Source organism: Aplysia californica, unplaced genomic scaffold (genome assembly GCF_000002075.1).
Source record: "Aplysia californica isolate F4 #8 unplaced genomic scaffold, AplCal3.0 scaffold00148, whole genome shotgun sequence".
Lineage (NCBI taxonomy): Eukaryota > Metazoa > Mollusca > Gastropoda > Aplysiida > Aplysiidae > Aplysia > Aplysia californica.
In genome coordinates this window covers 851,780-874,420 of record NW_004797418.1, presented here as the reverse complement: position 1 = coordinate 874,420, position 22,641 = coordinate 851,780, and the positions used below count along the sequence as shown (strand labels likewise).

The window sequence follows — 22,641 nt, the reverse complement described above, 5'->3', positions numbered from 1 at the left end:
GTTGGGACATGAATGACAACAGTGAAAAAACAAAAATGAATTGAAGAAGTTTTTTTGCCCCCATCAACACTACTAAGATCATTCAGGAGGAAGACTGCTTCAGCCCTGCCTGTAAGAGCCAACCCACACGTGCTAGCAGAAAGACTGATACTGGTCTTCTGGGTGCAATTGTAAAGCGCAATAACCACTACACCACAGATGCCAATGAGATGTAGTTGTAGCATGCCATATAAGAATTAAAAAGACAGTGAAAAGAAGCAGATAGAACAGACAACACCAGAGTGCTCTCCAGAGACCAGCTTGGAAGAAAAAAACCCTTGAAGTTTTATACCCTCATCCACACATTTCGTGTGACATCAAGATAAAATCAGGCTCTCATCAAAATCATGAAATAGAAGTAACTGACATTTTTATTATTGAATTTTTTTTTTGGCTCAGAACCTTTCATGTCCAATTAAAAACACATTTCTGTGTCGATTTTATTTTTGGGCAAGTGTTTTACGGCGCCCACAACAACACAAGGTCATATGAGCGAGCAGGACACCTTAACCCTCTGCCCCAACGGGATGCCGAGATGCGACGGTAAGAAGTCGTTCCTTTTGCCCACGGGACGCCGATCGGCGATGGTGTGATATAGCATGTACCGCACCTGTATTCTGGTCTGTGGGGGATAGGTGTTGCACGCTCTGCGTGGGTGAAAAGTGTTAAACATTTTCAGTTGGTAGGAAATTTTGAATGCCAGGCTGGTGGCCGAAGCCTACTCTTATCGATTTTAGACCACCAAGGGATCTTTAACGTGCGCAACTTGCACACTGGACCTCCGAGACTTTTCGCTCTTGTCCGAGAAGGCTAGGTGTAGATCTTTCCTACCAGAAGATCAGGGGTGTGGCTGAAAGGCAGCAGTGAGGAGCCAAGGAGTAGCAGTAGAAAGGCTGCAGAGAGAGTCAGGAGCCCAGAGGAGGGGGCAAAGGAGGTGAGGGGGTGGGGGCAGAAAGCAGATGACAGAACATTGCCAGAGAGCAGGACAGGAGGTGAAAGGAAACAATTTCAGAGAAAAAAATGTTTTCAGTCCCTACCCAGATTTGAACCCAGGACCTTTGAATGAGAGGCCAACACCTGAACCTCTAGGCCACGAGAGCCCCCGTAATGGTATTTTATCAACGTCTGCGCACGACAAAGATCCCTTGGGGGTCTAAAATCGATAAGAGTAGGTTTCGGCCGCCACCTTGGCAAAATTCAAAATTTCCTACCAATTCAAAATGTTTAATGTGTCCTGCGTGCTCATATGACCTTATGCAGCTGCGAGCGCCGTACTGCACTTACCAAAACAAAGAAATACCATTTCCACGGGGAAATAAACCTCACATCTCCAGATAAGAACAGCGAAAAGCGTAACTAACCAATACATCATAAACACAGATAGATTTAGAAGAAGGTGAGAGCAAATACAGAAAGGCTACATTGGCTCTCACCTTGCGGCCTTGTTCCCTGCTCACAGCTCCTGCCTCCCATTTTTTCTGAATGCGCTGAGCTTCCAAAGCATCGTCAGATCCACATCCCCACACCTATAAGTGATGAGGGAACATAATGCAATTATTAATTTCGCAGAGTACAGAAGAACAAATGATATTCTCGTATGAGTATAAAAGCTGTCTAAAGCTGACAAAAGAGGGTCAATACGTGGGTTAAATCTACCAGCCATGAACTCCATTCATTTGGTTGTTATGAAAGAAGTAGTGAAAAATATAACACCTACAACAACATTTTTGCCCTTCAAAAGAAAATATATAATAATGACATGTATGACTAAGTTATAAGAAAAAGCAGACGGATGAAAAAATTGCAATTACCATTTTTTGCAACACAAATAGTTCATGTAAGTGACGAAATTAGAGGTATTACTAGATAATAATATACAAAGAAAATAAGGAAGAGAGATAAGGTCAGGAGATGTTTGATGGCAAAGAATGGGCAAAAAACATCAGAGCACCCGCCAATAACCCCCACTACAAATGCTGAGTAGGTGAAACATTTAATTAAAATGAGCAAAGATATGTCAGGTCAGGAAGAACACCATTAATTTACTCAGCCCTGGGGCCAAGGACCCAGTCTACTAGCTGTGCCTTGAGGATTGAGGCGTTTTTGTAAAATCATTAAAAAAAAACCCAAACCTAACCAACTCCAATCGCCGTAATATTTCACATGCATTTTGTTTAGTAATTACATGGTCTATTACTGTTCACAAAATTAAAAAATATTTGATAGTCTGTGAGATATATCTATCTTAAAAAGGTCAGCAACAAGCACTAAAAAGTAGCTTGGAGGAAAGACCAAGACTAGCTTACATTTTCAACTTTATTACCAAGTGGTAAGTTACTTTCAAGAGTAGGTCAGGCAAGCGACCTTTACCTTTATAATAGTCTGTTTGTTATAAAAAATTTGCCATATGTATAAAATATAGTCTGTTCTTATTGGAGGTATGTTTATGTTATTAAGCAGTAGAAATCTCAATACCGATACTGTCATTTAGTTTTAGTAAGATTTTACGGCACTCGCAACTGCTTAAGGTCATATGAGTGCCAAGGGGTGGATGTCAACAGAGAAGTCCAAACGGGGAATCAGGCTTACTCTGCTCATCTCTCTGGCCTCAATAGCACAAAGGCTGCTTCAACTATCAGGAAGGGGGGGGGGGGGGGGGGGGGGGGAGAGAGGGGGCAATACTGTCGGGTTCACGGCCCAGTGCAGAAGGCAAATCCAACTGTCTCGGGGTTAGGGCTGAGTGATTTAATAGTTCAGGAAGTAAAAGCCCATGTAACATTACACCACAAAAGATTCTTTCAAAACTTTTAAGTTTTTGAGTTAGTTTGAGTACAGAGAAGCACACCAACACAAAAATGGTCATAGAAGAACTTGGACAGACAGACAGACAGAAACAACAGAGGTGAAAAAAAGGAAACAGGATCTATCAGTGGCGCCCTCAAACCATCCACAAACTGTAAACAAGAAATCAGGATCTACCTCGACCCTGTACAGCTGGCAGGAAACGCCATAGTGGGAGATGGTATCAAAGTCCTTAGGAATGCGGAGAACTTCTGCTTTGCCATCGCAACCAACAAAGATGCCTTGAGAAGAGCTCTTGGACGATTCAACCCATTTCACCATATTCTCCCCAGCTGAAAGAAATAAGTAAGAAAGACATCTAGAGTACCCAATAAGATCAATCAAAAATATGTTTTCACAGTCTTTTATGAAATGGACAAATTTGATTTTCCTTTCAGGAATATGTTATACAGTAACATATCGTCCCCCTTGTGAAATGATTAACCCACAAAATATCAATTTTTACAAATATCCATTTCATGTGACTATTCAAAGACAGGTCTAAATTTTGACGAGAAATACTCCAAAAAATGTTAAGAGAAATAAAGTCAGCCTCCAGCTTCCTGGGTGAGGAAAAAAAAAAGAATTTTGCTTCTCCTGTACAATTTACTCACTGGGGATAGCCAGTCTTATCACAAAGGTGAGGATATAATATATGTGTCACGACGTGGTGGAATCAATTTTTTGGCAAATGGAGTAATTGGTTTCATCTTAAATCTTGTTCATTTGTCTTGCTTTCGATGAAAATAATATCCATCTATCTTCAATAGAAGTCGAGATATTTTGAGTTAAAGCAGGAGGGGCCACTTGGCTTCAGAAGTAAAATTAAAGAGGAAATTGCTGCCAAAGTTTGGTGACTTCCAAAGCTTAAGAGTCATTGGAAACTGTAAATTTACGTTTTCTCTGCCTTTATTAAATGTTTTTCAGTAAAAGCCACACAGCAATATGTTTATAAATGGACACAAAGTGTTAAGCCAAAATTTAAAAATTCTATAAAAATTGCCACATGGGAATAAAAAAGTCGTTTTCTTCGATTTAATTATTTTGACGAGCGCCTGATTTCATCACGATGCCTCATATGTAACTGAGATGACTTCAAAGCACTTTAAACAAATAGAAGGATACAATACCCTTGCAGGAAGACCAAGATACTCGATACAAATTCTCCCCACTCAGGAATTAAACTCTGGTATTTTGTATGCAATGGAGAGGTGCCTTACCACTACAACACAATGTCAGTACCATCATCTATAAAATGGTTGTTAACCTTGAACTCCCCCCCCCCCCCCCCCCCCCCCCAAACCACTGACCAATACTGATGGCAACTACAGAACTGCAACTTATGCCATGCAGTGCCCTCAAGTTTTACAGTCCTCTTTCTATGAAAATCACAAAGCATCCTTGGGTGGCACGGCACCACCAAAGGTAAACAATATCTTAATTTCAGTTTTAGTTATTTTAATGGAATTTTGAAGAATAAACAAAGAAGTCATATAAGTGCTAAAAGTTAGAGATGTTACTAGATGACAATGGCAAGAGATATAATCACACCAGGGCAGAGCACCCACCAATAACCCACAAGCTACATCTGTCCTTACCAACACCACGCATTAACACAAGACGACTTACACTGAATAACCCTGTATACTGGAAGCAGCTGGATCAAACGACAGTCTTCCCCACCAAACTTGCCACATCCTTCCCTGCAACAAAGAAAAAAAAAGTGAGGCACTGTGGTGAAATCAGGCGCTTGTCAAAATAATGAAATAGAAGAACCAGGCATTTTTTTGCCACTTTGGCAATTTTTATCAAATTTTTGTTTTTTGACTCAACACCATCTATGTCTATATAAAAACATATTTCTACTTGAATTTTACAGAAGAACGTTGATTTAAGCCACAAAATATGCCATTTTTTTAGTTTTCAAGGACTCTCAAGCTATTGAAGTAACCAAACTTTGGCGGCCATTTTCTAGTTAATTTTACCGCTGAAACCATGCGACCCCACCTACTTCAATCGCAAGCATCTTGACTTCCATTCAAGATAGATGAATACTTTTTTCATTGACAACAAGGCAAATGAATAAGCTTTCAGCTGATACCAATAACTCCACAAGCCTCAAAATTGACGAGCGCCTGATTCCACCGTGTCGTGACACAAATATTAATTGCGGTAAATGGTTGGACCCCATCATCACAATTTAGATAATCTGAAAAGGAGCCAGGACATCATGGGCCAAGTAAACTACAGTAGCAAAATGGGAGCGAACAGTGGAGCCCACTCAAGTGATATATATCTAGGATCACCGGATTTTGGGTGTGGTTTAGCCAGGTTCTTAGATTTGAGAATAAAAGATTGGGATCTTGGTTTATTTTGATTCACCGCTGTTTCAAAATTTACAGTGTTCATATAAGCTGTGTTAAATAAAATAGGACTTCCTGGCAAGGGAATCCTCTTGTCTTTAACCAGCGACAGAGACATGCATAGATATCTATATCTTCTTCTTCATGTGTCAGATCTGGAGCAAACATTGATGATCATGGTACCCCATTCGTCCCAGCTGTCTGTCTCCTTGATCAGCTCTCTGCAGAGGATAATAACAACACCTAAATCCTTATTCTTAAGGTTTTTTCCCAGATTTTTTTTTCTCTTCTGTTCTTTTCAACCAGGAGAAGATTGGATGTCTCCAGTCCTATTACACAAAACCTCTGAAGTTGTTCAACTCTTTCAACTGTTAATGTGAGAAGCAGTGGTGGCCACGTTGCTGCTTAGCACCAGCACAGATGGAGATGCACATCATGACAAATGCCCACCTACTGGTGAAAACAACTGATGCTTTTACAGTATAACACAGACAGGTCAAACACAGAAGACTCAAAATTACACATGCATCCGTAGAATTGTGCCTGCGGTCCTGTTTTTTTTTTCCTTCTTTATCTTTTAAAGATATCCTTCGAACTACAGATCCCTAGAACTACGGATGCCTCGAATTACCGAGGCCAGTTCCAACGAATTCGAGCTATCTGTGTTATATTGTACTTTTACAAAAGGCATTACAGCCAAAGAAACACAGCACCATCACACAAGGGAAGGCTCAAACCCCTTCATTTGTGAAGCCTGTGCACCACAGATGAGGTCACACCTGGTTGAAGTGCCCTAAGACGTTCTTTGTGACCAAACCAAGAGTAGAAGCAGCTTTGCTATCCCTACTGCAGACTGGAATTTGGGGGCCCCTGGCACTCAGACGTTTATGCCATTTCTAAAGTTGCAGGTCTCAGCCCAAACCATGGACAGGGGCATCAGAAGGAACTGTACCCAAATATAGAGTGCAGAGACTGCCATAGATGGTGTAGCTTAGAAAAACAGGAAAGGAACCATCTTTTAGAGGAGGAAAATTGGACTGGCAGACGTCTCTACTGCCCAGGAAGAGGGACTGATTAGGAATAAAGAAGTCCTTCTGCAATTTATGGCTATGTTTTCCTCTTTTGGGAGCTTGGAGTTGCATGTTTTTGACAAATTTCCCTATATTTCTTCTTTTCAGTTAATACTACAACTAAATTGACCTCTCTGTTGCATGACTACCTACTGTATTTTGGGGTGACATTTAAAAAAAAAAAATTAGATATAAAACAATTGGGTACATTTAGAAAAGATTAATTGTCTTTATACATTTCAATTCATGCTCCTATCAGTTTCGGTTAGAAAGTTATGACAAAATCTGAACATTTTTTAAAGTTTTCTCAAAACGACAAAAATTAAGGGGTATGGGCTGCAGCCCGGACTCTCATTTAAAACTCAAGTGGAGGATTTCTTTTATATTTGGCCTGACTATGTAAAAATGAATTTTCTTTAGTCCTAAATGGGCTTTTTTATATATCTCTCACCGATTTTGAAAAATGCAGTTTCGAGTGCTTCAGTTGATGTGAAAATGCGACAATTAATAGAGTCAAGCAATAGCTATGACGTTATCCTCAATATCTCTTTAGAGGTTTCAGGTATCAAAACAAGCCCATTTAGGATCACAGATTTTATTGTTAGTGTGCTTATATGAAAATATAAGCACTTAAGTCAATAAACTGATTGAGCAAGAGCGCGGGCTGGATTGAGTCAAAATTGCTTCTGTACCCCCAAAACATGAAATATTTTCAAATTCCTTAAAGAAAGATTATATTTTGCTATTTGAATTTCATTTTGAACTCCAGGAGAGTTTTATGATCACTCTGAAGGGCGCTGGTATGTGTTAATAACAAAGTTAGAAATATTAACTGCCACCTGCCCTTAATCTATTTATGTGGCCAAAGAATCTCAATTGTCTTTTCACATACACATATACTATATAGTAGATAGTCAACCTTCCAAGTGTCAACAACAATTTTAAGTTTTTAGTGATGATTAAATCAGCCATAATTTGAGTTACTATTTCGGTTCATTTTTACATCACCAAACACTTCAATTCCTTAACAAATGAACTCTACTTCCTATTTATTTACTCCTTTCGGAAAATGCATTGGGGAAAAGCCTTTTCTCGCACTTTCCAACTTGATATGGTGAAATCATATAGCTTCCTCTGACAGCACAAGCTAATAATTTTTAGCAACAGGTGGAGGGTTAAGAATCTGTCAAAAGTCATAAGTTGACACCGAACAGAGCATACTTTTATATAGTAGGCGTTTACATTCAAAGTTGTTTACAGGTGAAATTTGAAGAGTGACATTTTGATGAAAAGGCATAAAAACTGTAAAAAGAATTCATTGTGAGGTTCTTTTGAAGAACCAGACTGGACTTTCAACCATCCCCTATCCCTGTTTACATGAGCATTCCAGGTCCTTTACCTTCTATATTCTTATCCTGATCGCCCAGGTCCCATCACAAAAATATACATACTATTGTAGTAAAACACAAATACATCCTATATCTTTTAACAAAGACTTATTGTTTAAACAAATCAAAGAGACTTACCGCCAACCTCTGTCAAGAGCGAGACAGTACTGGTTTTTGCCTTCAAAGTTGAAGAACGTGACGTTCGCCGCATGGTAGGAGGCGACATGGTGGCTAAACCTGTCAATTATTAACATGTATACACAACGTCAGTGAGACATTGTTCATTCTTTTTAACAACTCTAAGGCCCTATCAAACACATCTACATCATTTTTAAGATGCGACTCCTCATTGTTGGGTTTTGGGCTTGTTTTTTTTTTTTTGCACAGGACTCTCTATACAGAAAAAAAAAGATGCAGAGCAGAGGTGTAAGGTAAGATCGCACATCAAGTCTTTCCAAACAAGAATGAACAATTTCAGAGATCTTGTGTGGAAGTTCCACATGTTAAGGATCCGTTAGTGATTCTAAAATAGAAAAGCGTAGGCCTTTCAAACTACCGTTTAGGCATAATTCCAAACTAATTTCAACCCAGAACTGACGCCACTCAAGTCAGTATAAACATTAACAGTACCATCAAAAACAACACATGACTGCTTGTCAGGCAAGGGATGCTTCTATGCTCTATGTCAATAAAACGGCCACATACGTAAACATAAATGGCGCAATGAGATGAAGATCTTACAGTTATACATTCTTCAATGCGCCATAAAACTCAAAGTAAAACTAAAACAAGCCTAACAAATGGTATGCTATACTTTACTTTTTTTTAAAAAGAAAAAGAAATTTTTAAAAAAGAGGGGTGTGAAACTTTTTACAACCTTCTCTGAGATATCTGAGTTGGGCACCATTCTCTCAGCTATAGCTGGTGAACTAGAATAGATATGAGGTGTATGAGCGACACTCATCGAAGGGAGGGACTTGCTCCCCCTAGTAGTGGAAGTGGGACATCAGACTTACTGATATCCCAAAACCAAACCTCCAGCCAAAAGTTCTTTCAGAATGAACAATCTGATTACCACAAAGCCAAGAAACTTGCCTATTTGAGGACATCCCATGGTTCTCGCTATTGTAGAGCACTTTCCAGCTCTCGCACTGTGGAAGTCTGGCCTGTACAGAAAAACAAGTAAAGCAGCTGGGCTAAAAACAACGCATCTATCAATATCAACCGTTGAGACACTTGTCCCGCCCTCTTCAAGGACTCTATGAGGACGAAGCGGACATATGTGCCATGACGTGATGGAATCAGGCGCTCGTCAATTTTTGGGCATATGGAGTTATTGGTATTATCTTAAAGCTTGTTCATTTGTCTTGCCTTCTATGAAAAAATATATCCATTTAACATGAACAGAAGTCGAGATATCTGCAACTGAAGGAGGTGGAGGTCGCCTTGTTTCAAAGGTTAAATTAGCGAGAAAATGGCCGCTGAATTTTGCTTATTTCCATAGCTTGAGAGCCCGTGGTCATTGAAAACTTACATTTTTTTACGCTTTTAATTAGTAAAATCTACACAGCCTTGTGTTCTTGAATGAAAAAATCAATAAAAATAGCCAAACTGGCGTGAAAATGCCAGTTTCTTCAATTTCATTATTTTGACGAGGGCCTGATTTCAACACGCTGCCTCACATATACGTTTGATCAGCAGCAGGATAAAAACAACGCTGTTGCTCACTTCAACCATCGTACACAAATCAGAAGTACGAATGAGCACGATTCACAATGTGCATGTTTTTGCCTGCTTTTCTGAGTTTCAGATAAAGAAAACAGAATGTAAAAATCTGTACGAATTATGAAGTTATGATTCTTTTTTCAAAGTGCCCCAAAACAGCGTGTCCTCAATGAGTTAAAAAACGATAAACTTATTTCACAGAAAAGAGGACACCTGGTCACTGGGAATTTTTCATACAAAGAAATGAAAAAAAAAAAGTGACCAGCAATCAGGCATATTTCAACAAGAACTAATCAGGACAATATTACAAATGTTGAAAAGAAATACAAGTAGCAAACCAAGTAAGAGCATCCACCAACACTAACAACAACAACAACAACAACAACAACAACAACAACAACCAGCAGAAGTGAAAAGTCTTTAAGTTTTAGTAAGATTTTTATAGTACTTGCAACACAATGAGGTCATTTAAGTGCAGAAGATTAAAGGTGTTGCAAGAGAGTTACAAACACAAAAAAGAAGGAGGAGAGATAAGGAGGACAATTGATGTCAGAATCTCTCCAAGCTCAATCGGACTCGAAAAGATTACTCGGGGCAAAGGATCAGGGAGTAGAATGCTGCAATTGTAAAGATCATAATCTGCCAACTTGCTATTTACAACCCGCTTACAAATACCCCCAACATACCTGCCACTATACTGTCTTCCCACTTAGCTCCTCTCTACACTTGTCTTGGCCCGATAGAATAAGCTAACACTAACGATGTCACCTTAGCAGAGACTGAGCCCACCATTTCGGAACTTCATGGTGACCGTAAAGATGGTTCCAGTAGGGAACGGGATAGAGGGTGCCCACATCCCCCGTGACTCATTGGAGCAGAGGAAGATAGGACTAACGCTAACATTACTTAAACGAAATCCCTCATCATCACTCATCACCACTATTAATGCTAAAATCATCACCTCTCTCAGATCAATGACTTACATCTATAATCCTGGAATCTCTATCCGCTATTACAGTTAAGTATGCATGTAATACACTATTGGACACAATCATATGCACTTTTCTACTAATCAGATGGCGTCAATCTCATATAAATGGGCAAGGGAAAAAAAAAAAGATGTTTTTTTGGGGGGTGTTTTTTTCTTAGTAGAGGTTTTACGGCACTCACAGCTGCATACGGTCATATAAGCGCCAGAAGATTAAAGGTGTTACAAGAGAGTAACAAACATAAAAAGAAAAAGGGGAGATAAGGACGATAGATGTTTGATAGGAAAGAAGGAGCAAACCACACCAGAGCACCCACCAACCATCTACCAATAGATGTTTGATAGGAAAGAAGGAGCAAACCACACCAGAACACCCAACAGCAAAAACCAGCAAACGTGAAATAAGCAAAAGTAGAAACAAAAAGTATGCTCCTCTCTTACAGCACCTCTAATACTTGGCACTTATATGATCTAATTGTGCTGCAAGTGCTATGAAAATCTTACTAACACTAAAACTAAAAAGAAAGAAACAAGAACTTTTGAGTTGAGACAGTAAATGCAGTCACAAAGGACTTCCTAATTCCACACATTACTTTCTTCTCAACAGTATCAGTTCTATATTGTCACAGTCATTCATTCCCCTGTTCTTTTAGTGACATGATGTTAAAAGTTCTTTTCCCCCACAAAAACCTTTTTCTCACCACAAGAAATGAACAACTATGGGAGCAAACAAATCAACACAGAAAATATAGATGTACAAATCAGGAAGAGAAAATGGAGATGAAGTGGATGCACCTTGAGAAAACCAAAACAAACATTACTCACCAAGTCTTAAAATGGAATCCATAAAGGAAGAGAAAGAAAGGTACACCTTTCTGCCAGGCTGATACAAGAAAGTATTTTGTGAAGGGATAAGGTTCAGACCTGAAATAGATGGGATGCACCTGGATAGAGGCTGGAGATTATAGCTCAAGACAGAAGTACATGGAGAGCTCTTGTTGATGGCCTATACTCTGGCACGAAGTGAGAAAAGCTGGTGTTGATGAAACCCTTCATCGAAAGGGTTGACATTTTGTGATGCCAAACAAACAAAATTGACAGCAGCTAACCAACAGAACTAACCATTTTCCGTAACAACAGGAGCGACGTCCACATGGGGTCTTTGGTGACACTGTACTCCCCAGCCCCGGCTCCTGAACTGAAGTTGTTTGCAGCCACTGACGCAGCAAGAGAAGCAGACGGTCCTTCCGCACTGGACTTTTTCTGGGCTTTCAGTTTGGTGTATGCGGGAGGGAGTACGATGGACAGAAGCCACAAGACTGCCATGCTGATGCTGTTGTTGGCATTAGTCACAGCATCCAGCATTGGCACTCGGCAGTTATCCTGAAAAATGATAAAAGTAAAGTATAATCCCCTCCCCACTTGCACATCACAACAATCACAGCCTGCTGTTTTATGTTCCTCTTATCCTGTGAGACATATCCGCAATCCCTCTGCAAATCCCATGGTGACCCAGGGTGTTAGATAATAGGTCAGAACGTTCAAAATGGTAAGCTATGCTTCAAGGGATGTGAAACCCACAGCGCCGAAAACTGGCTGAAATCGTGCCTCTTAGTTTCCCAGGCCAGCGACATCTGGAAGTCATTAAATCACCGTCGGAACCGCTCCGTGCCAGGTTACGCGGGGGTCACTGGCCGCTCCGTTGCGCATCAGCTACAGGCGGGCAGGTCATGGCGTAATCGACACTTTTGACACTAATTATCGGCAGTATCCTCACTCTAACCACAAATTATTCCATACAATAAGAAAAGAGCAAGATTCTCCCTCTCTGTCTGCGAAAAGCCGATCTCAATGCGACAATATGTGCCGATGTTACAGTGTGTGCAAAATGTTCTGAATTTCATCGAATTTAATATGTATCCGCTGCACTTAATTCACTTTTAATTTCCAAAGTGCTCGCTCAATCTCAACAAATTTTGGTACATGCACTGATGACATATTTGTGCTGTACGTATATAATTTTCATCATTGTTTGAAGAATAGTTCTTGCAATATTAAGTCGCTTACATCTGATTCTCATCCAGTGCCTTGTTAATTGACCAGTGCAATTGCGTATTCTGGATTCTATGCTGTTTTAAGTTCAACACTTCTCCATTAATTTCATAGATTGTTGTTTCTATGAAAGGCAGACATATTTGTGCTTAATGTGTATACAATTCATCTTTGTTGATTGAGCCGTGATACGATATGAGGTAGAATCCATTTGCCCGTGATTCATTTCTAACAGGTTTACTGAAATCGCCCTATGGAACACACACACGGTGACGTTCCTCCTCCCTGAATGAACTTTGTCGCGTTTGCGGATGTAAGAACGTGACTAAAGTACAACAGAGGCTGATAAGAAAGGCTAGGACATATGAGTCACTGCCAAGGGATATTTTATCATCCAATCATTGTTGACAAAGCGCACTCTATAGGTTTGATTTTTTACTCTCTCAACCAAGCATACAGTCAAATTCATAATGACATCTCACACAGTGCACCTATTCCGAAAACCTCTATTCCAGGAATTCAGACAGCAATAAACACGTAGCCTACATGAAGCTGTACAGAAGACATTTTCCAACAAAGAAAATCCCCAAACAGCGCAATTTAGAACAACACTGCATTTCATCCTTAACACAACATGGCTTTGGCTTGGGCCCGCTGGGAGAAAAGGAACCGAAAGCTGTCACCAGTCTATTTTAAAAATTGAAAAGTGGGTTCAAGGCATCGTAAACAATACGGAAAAACTACGATACGTTATGGACGCACATTAATTTGCTCCAGAGAGCACCTTCATTGCAGGCACCGAGAAAACAACCACGGCGCCATAGATAAGCGTATAGATCTACTGTATAAAATGTGTAAAGAGATCTGTGTCATTAATTTAATGAAGGATACTGTAAGGAGAATTTCATCACAGGCCCGACGAATTTGGCTGTTAACAAAAATGCAAAAATGTGGATTACTAATCTTCCAACAACGATGTCCTTTGGTAAGTAGATACCCACATTAATTGTCATTATTCTGAGCGAGATTTAGTGAGTTTATTCCCGCACTTTGGTAGTTACATAACTGAGCGCAGGTAGACTGACCGGCAGCTGACCCCGTCTCGCTGACCTAGCAGCGTACGGCCTGGCGAAACTAAACGACCGCTGATTCGGCGCTGTGAACCTCTTACATCCTGCTCCGAGACATTTGAGTTATGTGCCTTTCAACAAAAATACAGATCATTTCTCAGAAAATAACAGTCCATTCTCTCTTCCAATGCTATCATTTACTCTGGGTCAACAACTTGCTGTAACTCATCAAAGTCAAAAGCTGAACGACGACATAATTCAGCATCTGAACCAAGAATTTCACTGGCTTTGTCCATTTTCAGACAATTTTTCCCATCTTCTCTTTTTTTTTTAGCATTCTCCTTGGTACCTTCAAGAACAGAGCTTTGTCCAATGATGTAAGACTATGCATGAAGGTAAATTTTCAATAAAAAAACAAACCCATAAAATCATAAGCAGGTCTCTACTGCCTACATACAAAACCCATAAAATAATAGGATTGCAAGTTCATGCTGAATACATTCAAGGTTGAAATTCCACAGTGCTTTTGTTTTATAAGGAAGTGGGTTTTTTTACACTAAAAAACAGAAATCCAACACTTAACTGGCTTGATGATATAGTAACAGATGCCAGAGAAGACCTTCAAAACTTGTCGGTAACTGGCAACTAAGTTTTATCCAAAAGAGGAGAGAGAACCTTGTTATTTTCAAAGTTTGACTTTTCGATTTTTGATTACATCCACAGATTCCTTATTTATTTCCATGACCCCGTTAGAACAATTTATATCATATGTGTCACCAAGCGGTGGAATCAGGCGCTCGTCAATTTTTTGGCATAATGGAGTTATTGGTAGTAGAATCTTACAGCTTGTTCATTTGTCTTGCATTTGGCTATTTTAGATAAAAGTTGAGATATTTGCGAGTGAAGGAGGTGGGGGTGAGCCGATATGAAAGATAAGATTCATGAAAAAATGGCTGCAAAAGTTTGGTGACTTCCAAAATTGAGTGTCCTTGGAAACAGGAAATTTACATTTTTTGTGCCTTTAATGAACATTTTTCGGTAACATCCACACAGAAATATGTTTTCAAAAAGACATAAAAGGTATTGAGGCAAAAAAATAAAATTCGAAAAAAAATTGCTGAACGCCCAGAAAAGGGCCGATTTCTTTGAATTCATTGTTTTGATGAGCGCCTGATTTCACCACGCTGCCTAACACATGGCAAAAGAGTCTCTTGGAATCAGCCTGTCAGAGCCAACCCGGGACACTTTGGCAAATCCAATCCAAAGGGCAAATCATTTACAAGCTGTTCAGATGAAATATGCCTAAAATGTTGAAATTTAAAAAAATTGCATCTTCTTAATCCCATAATGTGTGGTATTGTTTGCATGTGCTCACGAAATATTCTGTCAAAATTCAAATTCTAAATGCTGAGCATCCCCCCCCCCCCCCCCCAAAGAAAACAAACAAAACAACCCAACAACTCATTGTAGGAACAATTGTTACAGGAATGAAAATTTTTTTCTCTCTCCTGAAATTTCGTTTTCTTGAATAAGTACAGTTTACCCACAAAATGTTTTTTAAAAATTCTTCAGCTCATATAAACAGCTGTCATAATTTGCAAACACAAAGAGGAAATTCTAACTATGACATCGCAAGCACTTGTACTCACCAGTTCCTCAGGCAGGGAGGAGCCAGTGAGGATATGGTACACCCAGTTGTGGACATGCTGAAACAACTCCGGGCAGGAGTCCCTGTGCCAAGTGCTGAACTCCTCCAACTTCACCTCCGTCTTTATACCAAACTGGAGTACAAAAAAAAGGAAGCATGGTGGAAGAATGCCCCACTTGCATACAGTCGAAATTGTTCAAGATGGCTATCCATTGTAGGAAATAAAAGTGGTTGTTTTAGACAGGTGGACGCCCTGGACATCTTTTTTAAGACGCAAGGGGGAAATGGAGAATTGTAGTTTGTATAGGTGATAATCTTGGACAGTTGGCTGTTAACCTTTATCTGGGGGAGGGGAGAACCCACTACGCTGTGGCCCTTTTTTGATGCCATATCTAAAAATGACAAAAACATCACTAAATGGGTCATTAAATAAAAACAAGTGAACCTATTTTGATAGTAATTCATCTACAGAATGAACTCCCGGTAAAAAAAAGACACGTTTTCGGCAATTACGGAAAAGAAATTTGATGTCAAATTCGTCGTAAAGGAAAGTTCTCGAGCAGCTGCCATCGGCTCACCATTGATATGGAGTCAAAGGTAAAGGAGGTTTGACAGTATTTCCTGATCTTTTCAGGCTAACCTCCTCTTTGCCTTACGGCACACCCGGTCCACTATGAAAACACGTAACTTTTAGTTTTGTGCCGTACCATGGATGTCATGAAGTTGGCAAAATTCGCTAGTATTAGTTTACTGCTAGGCTTACAAGTAATTAATAAACACAGGTCTAGTCTTGCGGACCTACACTTGGTCACAAAACGTAAACACCAAAATGAGTTAAAAGAAGGGCAGTAAATTTTATTTTTTAGACTCGGTTTTGCAAATTTTTCGAAATTATGGGTCAGATGGGGAATATAGGGAATGAGGAAAGGGAGGAAAGTGACACAAAGTCTTGGGGTCTGAATATATCAGCTAGATCTAGATAGCGAGTCCACTAACACAAACATGAGACTGCTGTCCTTACTAACAGGCTAAGCTGAAAATCAGTGCTGCCAGTAGGAACGCACACCCTCTGGCAAAGAAGGGGTTCAGAAAAGAGATTGGGCCTTAAGACAGTTTGACTTGGTAGAACGTCTGTCTGGTCTGCACATCAAACTATCATATATATGCTTCTCGAATATAACAATCCTTGCCAATTGCGTACGTACAGTGAAAGGTTCATCTCATCATATCTAGTCTTATTTGTGGTGCAGATTACAGAAAGTGTTCAAGATTTTAAAAATTTTTTTTACATGGGGTCTGCACACCAGGGGGGGGGGGGGAGGGGGGGGGGGAAAGGTCCTCGATTGAAAACAACAAAAGAAAAAAAGAAATTATCAATGATCTAATATGTCATATACTTTTCAATTGTCGCTCATGTCGAACCAAAATCACAAAAGATATATCGTACAGCAGCTCGGGATATGAGTAGAGTAGCTTGACCCCCTCGCGGCCACTGCTGGTGTGCGGCCAGTTCTCATACCTCACATTCCAGTTGCTGTAAGGCTTTGAATAAACCACTGTAGCTTCTCTTGGGTCTGCCAATGCGTTCACTTTCATTTCCGGTCTTTCCCGCTGTTCCGACACACCTGATGCGAGTTTGAACTTTTCAACCCAGAAAACATCCCTTCGTGAAATTTCAGGTGAGTTTTTCATTAGCTCTTACCACAACCTAAATATTATTATTTTGTCAACTAAGTGTGGTTTCTGTGTTTTAAAATGCATGTTTTTAAGCCTAACATTGTATAAATATCGCTCAAACGTAAACTTTCGGAGAAATGTCGATGGACGCAGCCCACATGCGGTTGAATCGGCCGCACCGAGGACTGGCTTTACAGTAGAGGTCCTGGCCGCGGCCAGAGTCCAAAATGATAGATAGCCCTGATCAAATGAAGGCTAAAGTCTTGAGATAGAATCTAGACTTTGTTCTTGATAGAGGTAGGCTGTTTGCAAAGCTTTTTGTCCACTTAATAAAGCTAGATGTAGATCTACTGGTAACAAAGCAATAAGATATTTTCAAGCACGGCACCGATCTCAGTGGCCTAGTCGTATGGCGTCCTTCTCGGGAATGGAAGATCGTGGGTTCAATTCCCGACCAGGTCATATACCTAAGACTAAAAAAACTGGCAATCTAGATCTAGTAGCTGTCCCACCTGGCGTCGGCATTATGTGACGAGTGCTATGATGGGTTTGCCCGGTGTTAGTACACTGTGACTAGATGGGATAATAAGTTCTGTTACATTTCATATCCCAGGGTAACAGCACGTTAATTTGCCTAAATTACCTACTGGTTTTCATAAGAGACGTTAAAGGCCAACTCAAACAAAAACTCAAGTATGGCATGAAGTGAACTCTAATCTATCCAAAAAGTGTGTTTTCCCAAGCAAGTCTCAAAATGAGTGGGAAACCGAAGGGGACAAAAGAAGCTTTAGACAATGCGGTGTAACAAGCAGTCAGTGAAGGGATGGGGAGATGCCAAGTCAATCTTAGACTGAAAGATTCCTTCGTTCTTCCTACTTTGCAACGCAGGAATAATGGCGGCAACAGAAAGACATCGCTGGAAAACCTTCCATCGCTCATGAGTGGACAAGAATTCATTGACTCTTTAATCAACAAGGAGAGAAAGATCAAAAGGAAAGCAGAGATGGAAATGAGAAAAGTGGACAGAGTAGAGCCAAAATGGAAGAGGAGAAATGGAAGACGAGAAAGGAAAGAGAAAAACAGCGAGGGGAGCTGAAGAAGCAAAGTGGAGAAAGAAAATAGAAAGAAGATGCAAGAAGAGAGGAGACTAGCCGAGGAGAAGGGGACGGAGAATAAGAAGAAGCAAAAGAAAAGAAGTCATACCTAAGACTAAAAAAACTGGCAATCCAGATCTAGTAGCTGTCCCACCTGGCGTCGGCATTATGGGACGAGTGCTATGACGGGTTGGCCCGTGAAAGGAAACAAATCCAAGAAGAGGTTGAGCGATTCAGACTATGATACATGTACAAGTGCAGGTATCAACGAAAGTGAAATGATACTGTTTGATGAAGATGACCTGCAGTTGGAAGATTTCATGGGAGAAGAATGTTCGACTGAGGAATCCATGTTTGCTGAAGTGGGGGTTGTGGAAAGACATGAAACTCCACAGAGATGACACTTGGACAATGAAACGCTTGAACTTGATGAAGGATCATGAGTCGGACCACAGACGGAAAGAAATAGAAAGTGTTGCTGCTGACAATGAAGGAAATAGGAAACAAAAGACATGTGGTTGAAGTAGAAGAAACAGAAAGAGAAGACATGCTTGAGAGTGACGGAGATGGGAACAAAAGACCAGTCGTTGGACTTGGAGTAGAAAGAGAATAATATGCTATGCGTGAGATGAATGAAGAAGAGGTGGAGGACAGCAACATGGTCGGAACTGGAAACGAAATGCCAGCATTGGCTGAAGAGGAAGGAATGCCAGACACCGTGAATGAGGAGAGCGGGGATTCACTTGGTCAGCATGGCTGTAGAGATCGTACCTTGAGGCCAGAGACGTGAGACTTGTCCGTTCTGTTCTTATCAAGAGTATACGAAATCTAGATCTAGATCTACCATCATTGCACTTTTTTGCATAGATCTAGATCTACGCTGTCATTGATTTCCATTTTGTTTGCATGCTCTGATCAAAAGTAGATTGAATCTCGTTTAAGTTGTATGTACCATTCTTTAATTTTGAACGTTCCCGTTTGTATTCTGTGTCACTGATTTCCATTTCGTTTGCATGCTCTGATCAAGAGTCTGTTGAATCTCATTAAAGTTGAATGTAGGCCTACCATATTTCAAATTGCACCTTATGCGTTTGTTATTGATTCATTCATTGTTTGTCATGTTTTCAAGTGTTTGAAGCATGTTTAACGGCCTGGCCGCATAACGGGCATGGATTCGGCCGCACCTAAGTCAGGCGGCCGCATCGTTGGCTCGTCGTCGGCCGCACCCAGGGCTGCCGGCCGCCAAGTGGTACGCCGAAGTTGTGCAGAAAACACACACTGCACTCTATACTTGAAGTCTTTAAATTCCCGGCCAGGTCAGGGCCCTTCCTGCGGCTTTTTTCTCCTCGAATAGCTAGGGGGGAATGTTCGCTCGTGGCCGCAAGTGGTCAAGTTACTCTAGAAGAAGCAAACCAACCTTCCACAGTGACACCACAAATACCTACCAAGCTGGTCACCATAGCACAAAACACACGCTCATCTCTTTCATCCTCCTTATGAAGAATCTTGGAGAGTGACAAGGTGAGGGCAAAGGAAATCTCAAACATCTGTTTTGCATCTGAAAAAATAGCAAGTGTGAAAACTTGTCAGTAAAATAAAATGCTGAAAACAAAGAATGAAATAAACCCATCGGTCATGTGGGTTGCTACTGTGACAAAAACCAGGGATCTAGATCTACTAACGATCTTCACAGTCACAATACACTTGATAATAACACTAATTATGAACATTAATTCTGTTGGCAAAATATTTAGATATAGTCTTGATTAGTACTAGATCTACGATAAGGGGACGCTGACAGTAACATGCTCACTACAATAATATTGTCATTAAACTTAAGGCCATCCAAAGCAAGCAAAAAAGAACAATATAAGCCTTTTCTCCAATTTACTAGAAAGAGATAAATAAATTGAGCTTGTATTGAGGAAATGTATTATTTCTCACTTTAAGAATTCATCTCTGTGTTTGCATCAGTAGTGTGTACAACAACATGCTTTGTTTAAAGCACGTGCGAGTCTAACAAATACAAGAGATTGGAGAATGTGTCGGTTGCACATAAAATACATAGGCCTATTGTACATGCTGCCAAAAACACAAAAATGCAGAAAAGGCCTCAAAATATTGGTTTACACATAAAAGCCAATAATGCAAAACAAAGTAAACAAGAGTGGAACTGGCATATGTTTCCTGAATATATGTTCAAAGTCATTTTCTGTGTGTTGGGAGTGTGATTTCTAATGCATGAATGATAGGCTCATTCAGATGTGATAATGAAGAAACTTGTGTCTACAGTCACAACAGAAAGAGTTCCATGGCGAGTGATCACTGGTCAAGGATTTCAGAGCTGTGTGCATTTTGAGAAAAATGTATCTCCATACCCTGGATCACATGTCGAGGGGATGGGCTTGTCCCCATGTAATCCCCGCACACAGTAAACAAACACATATTTTTGAACACGAATAAGAAAAAATAAGTGGTCTCTTGTTACGGATCAAATTGAAGTCCTGTTACAATTCAATTAATAGATAAAAGCGTGTATCGCAAGGCATCCGCTAACCCAGCACTATTACGCTATTTTATAAATACATTCGTCAGATCTGGAATCTTTAATCTTTAATTTTTAATCCCCGCACACAGTAAAAAAACACACATTCATGAACACACATAAAAAAATAAGTGGTCTCTTGTTACGGATCAAATTAAAGTCTTGTTACAATTCAATAATTGATAATAGCGCGCATTGCAATACATTGGCTAACTCAGCATTATACGCTATTTAATAATACATTCGTCAGATTTGGAATCTTAAATTATAATCATAATTATATGTGCCCGCGCGTGGGAAGTGAAAGTGAAAGGAATTGAAAATGCTTTCAAAAACAATTATGAAAGTAACATAATTAAAGTAGAATTGCATGTGCTTATAAAGGCCCAAAAAGGTGTATGGATGCGGGAATTAATGTTTCGGATGAAAATAATACGCTATCTCTACTACTGTAGGGTGCGGTAAAAAATTTGATGCGCAACTTATTATTATTATCAAATATCTAGGCTACTGAACTATTGAACACCTAGATCTAGATTCTCCTACTTTTACACAATGACTTAGATCTATATCAATTCGTCTTAACCGATGAGTATTTTTTTCAAACATTTGTACACATCTATAGGTTCTATATTATTCTAGAAATCTCTTAAAAGAAAATTCTTTAATAAATACTAGCCCAATATTTAAGAAAAAAAATCCCAGTCAATGGTTTCTACAGATTTTTAAAAAGTTTATGGCTGGAGCTAAATCTCTTTTAAAAGCAAGTCCGTCCTTTTTCCTACTTTTGCTGGCGACATAAAGCTAATTATTGAACGCATGTTTTGAGAACATTAATTAGATCTAGTGAAAAAATATGTTCAGTGTAAAACAAATTTCTTGTAACAAGTTTTGCTACTAAAAAATTACGTAGGCCATATGCGTATGCAAAATGTGTGTGGGAAGCTAGAAGTGCTGTGAACAATCCCATCCGTGTTACGATTTTTTTCACAGTTCTGTAGATTTTATATTTATAAACTCTCTATGTCTGCTTTTTCTGTTTTTACACCCAAAAACACAACAATTTAAAACCTTGATTCCAATCTCTAGTTGCACAGTGAATTCTGTAACTCAAAATTACAAACTGGACAGTAAATGTTCCACTTTTCACTCGTTTGTAAAAGCCGCTCTTGCTTTAAAAGCTATAGGGTTACTTCCGAAAACGATAAATCGTGCCCTCAAGACGCCATTGTTTTCGGTCTTCAATTCCTCACAGGTCACGTGGTACAGTTCCCGTTCTATAAGTGTAGAATTCTGTGGTTATTGCAAATGGTCATAGAAACGTAAAATAAAGCTGGAAAAGTCTGGTGGTGATTTAGTGTCCCTGGAAAGCTAGAAATATTATTCTTATAACCCAATTACGAGAAGTCATCCCTATTATTCAGTCAACTTACAAAACCTAGACTTAGCGTTTCAAGAAAAGTAAGGAATTTCTGGAGTGTAACAGATACTGTTCGTGTATTAGATCTACATTGAAGATGTATTCTAGCACTAAAATAGATTTGTACTTTTCATAGAGAAACTTCATGGTAGCTTTTATAAACTTTCGAGAAAATATGAAAATATTCCCGAATATATTAGACACATAAAGTTGTATTTGGAGGAATTACTTCATAGCGAATTGTGTGCCCGATGGATAAAGTTGCAAAATTACACCTTTCTATTATATGCGCAGATACCATCTTTTCTGAGTATCTGCACCAATGCTATGTAGTTCATGTTCCAAAAGTTTGACAGATTTTGAAGAGGTCTTTTTTTATATTTATTTTTTTTTCATTCACGCTAGTCCAAAAAAATTTACAGTTTAGCATTGCTGACTACAGCGCGTCTAACGAAATAACCAGACAAGTTACAACGTCCGTTCTTTTTTGAGTCTCAAGAGCAGAAATGCATGCTTTGGGTGCACTAAATGAGAATTACCATAAATACAAGGATACACCATAAATTGTACGTTGAAAAGTACCAAAAATTAAGTCGGCCCAGACAGAGCGGCTGACCCCCGTGACCCCGACGTGATAAGGCGCCCGGCGGGAACCCCTCACGGCAACTAAAATTCCACTGCCGGTGCGCCGTGCTCTAGGGCTTCTCGTACAAATTACAGG

General features: G+C 39.7%; 1 protein-coding gene across 1 annotated transcript in view; it reads right to left on the bottom strand.

The window, feature by feature from the left end:
• The window catches only part of LOC101847581, a 32,625-nt gene that overhangs the window by 1,602 nt on the left and 8,382 nt on the right, over positions 1-22,641 (bottom strand). Inside the window, exons 4-11 of the mRNA XM_005097184.3 lie at positions 19,401-19,513; positions 15,186-15,317; positions 11,537-11,797; positions 8,797-8,867; positions 7,840-7,938; positions 4,510-4,583; positions 3,019-3,173; positions 1,473-1,565 (exon numbers count right to left, since the gene is read on the bottom strand). Coding sequence (XP_005097241.1) covers positions 1,473-1,565; positions 3,019-3,173; positions 4,510-4,583; positions 7,840-7,938; positions 8,797-8,867; positions 11,537-11,797; positions 15,186-15,317; positions 19,401-19,513 — 998 coding nt within the window. The remainder of the gene's footprint in view (positions 1-1,472; positions 1,566-3,018; positions 3,174-4,509; positions 4,584-7,839; positions 7,939-8,796; positions 8,868-11,536; positions 11,798-15,185; positions 15,318-19,400; positions 19,514-22,641) is intronic.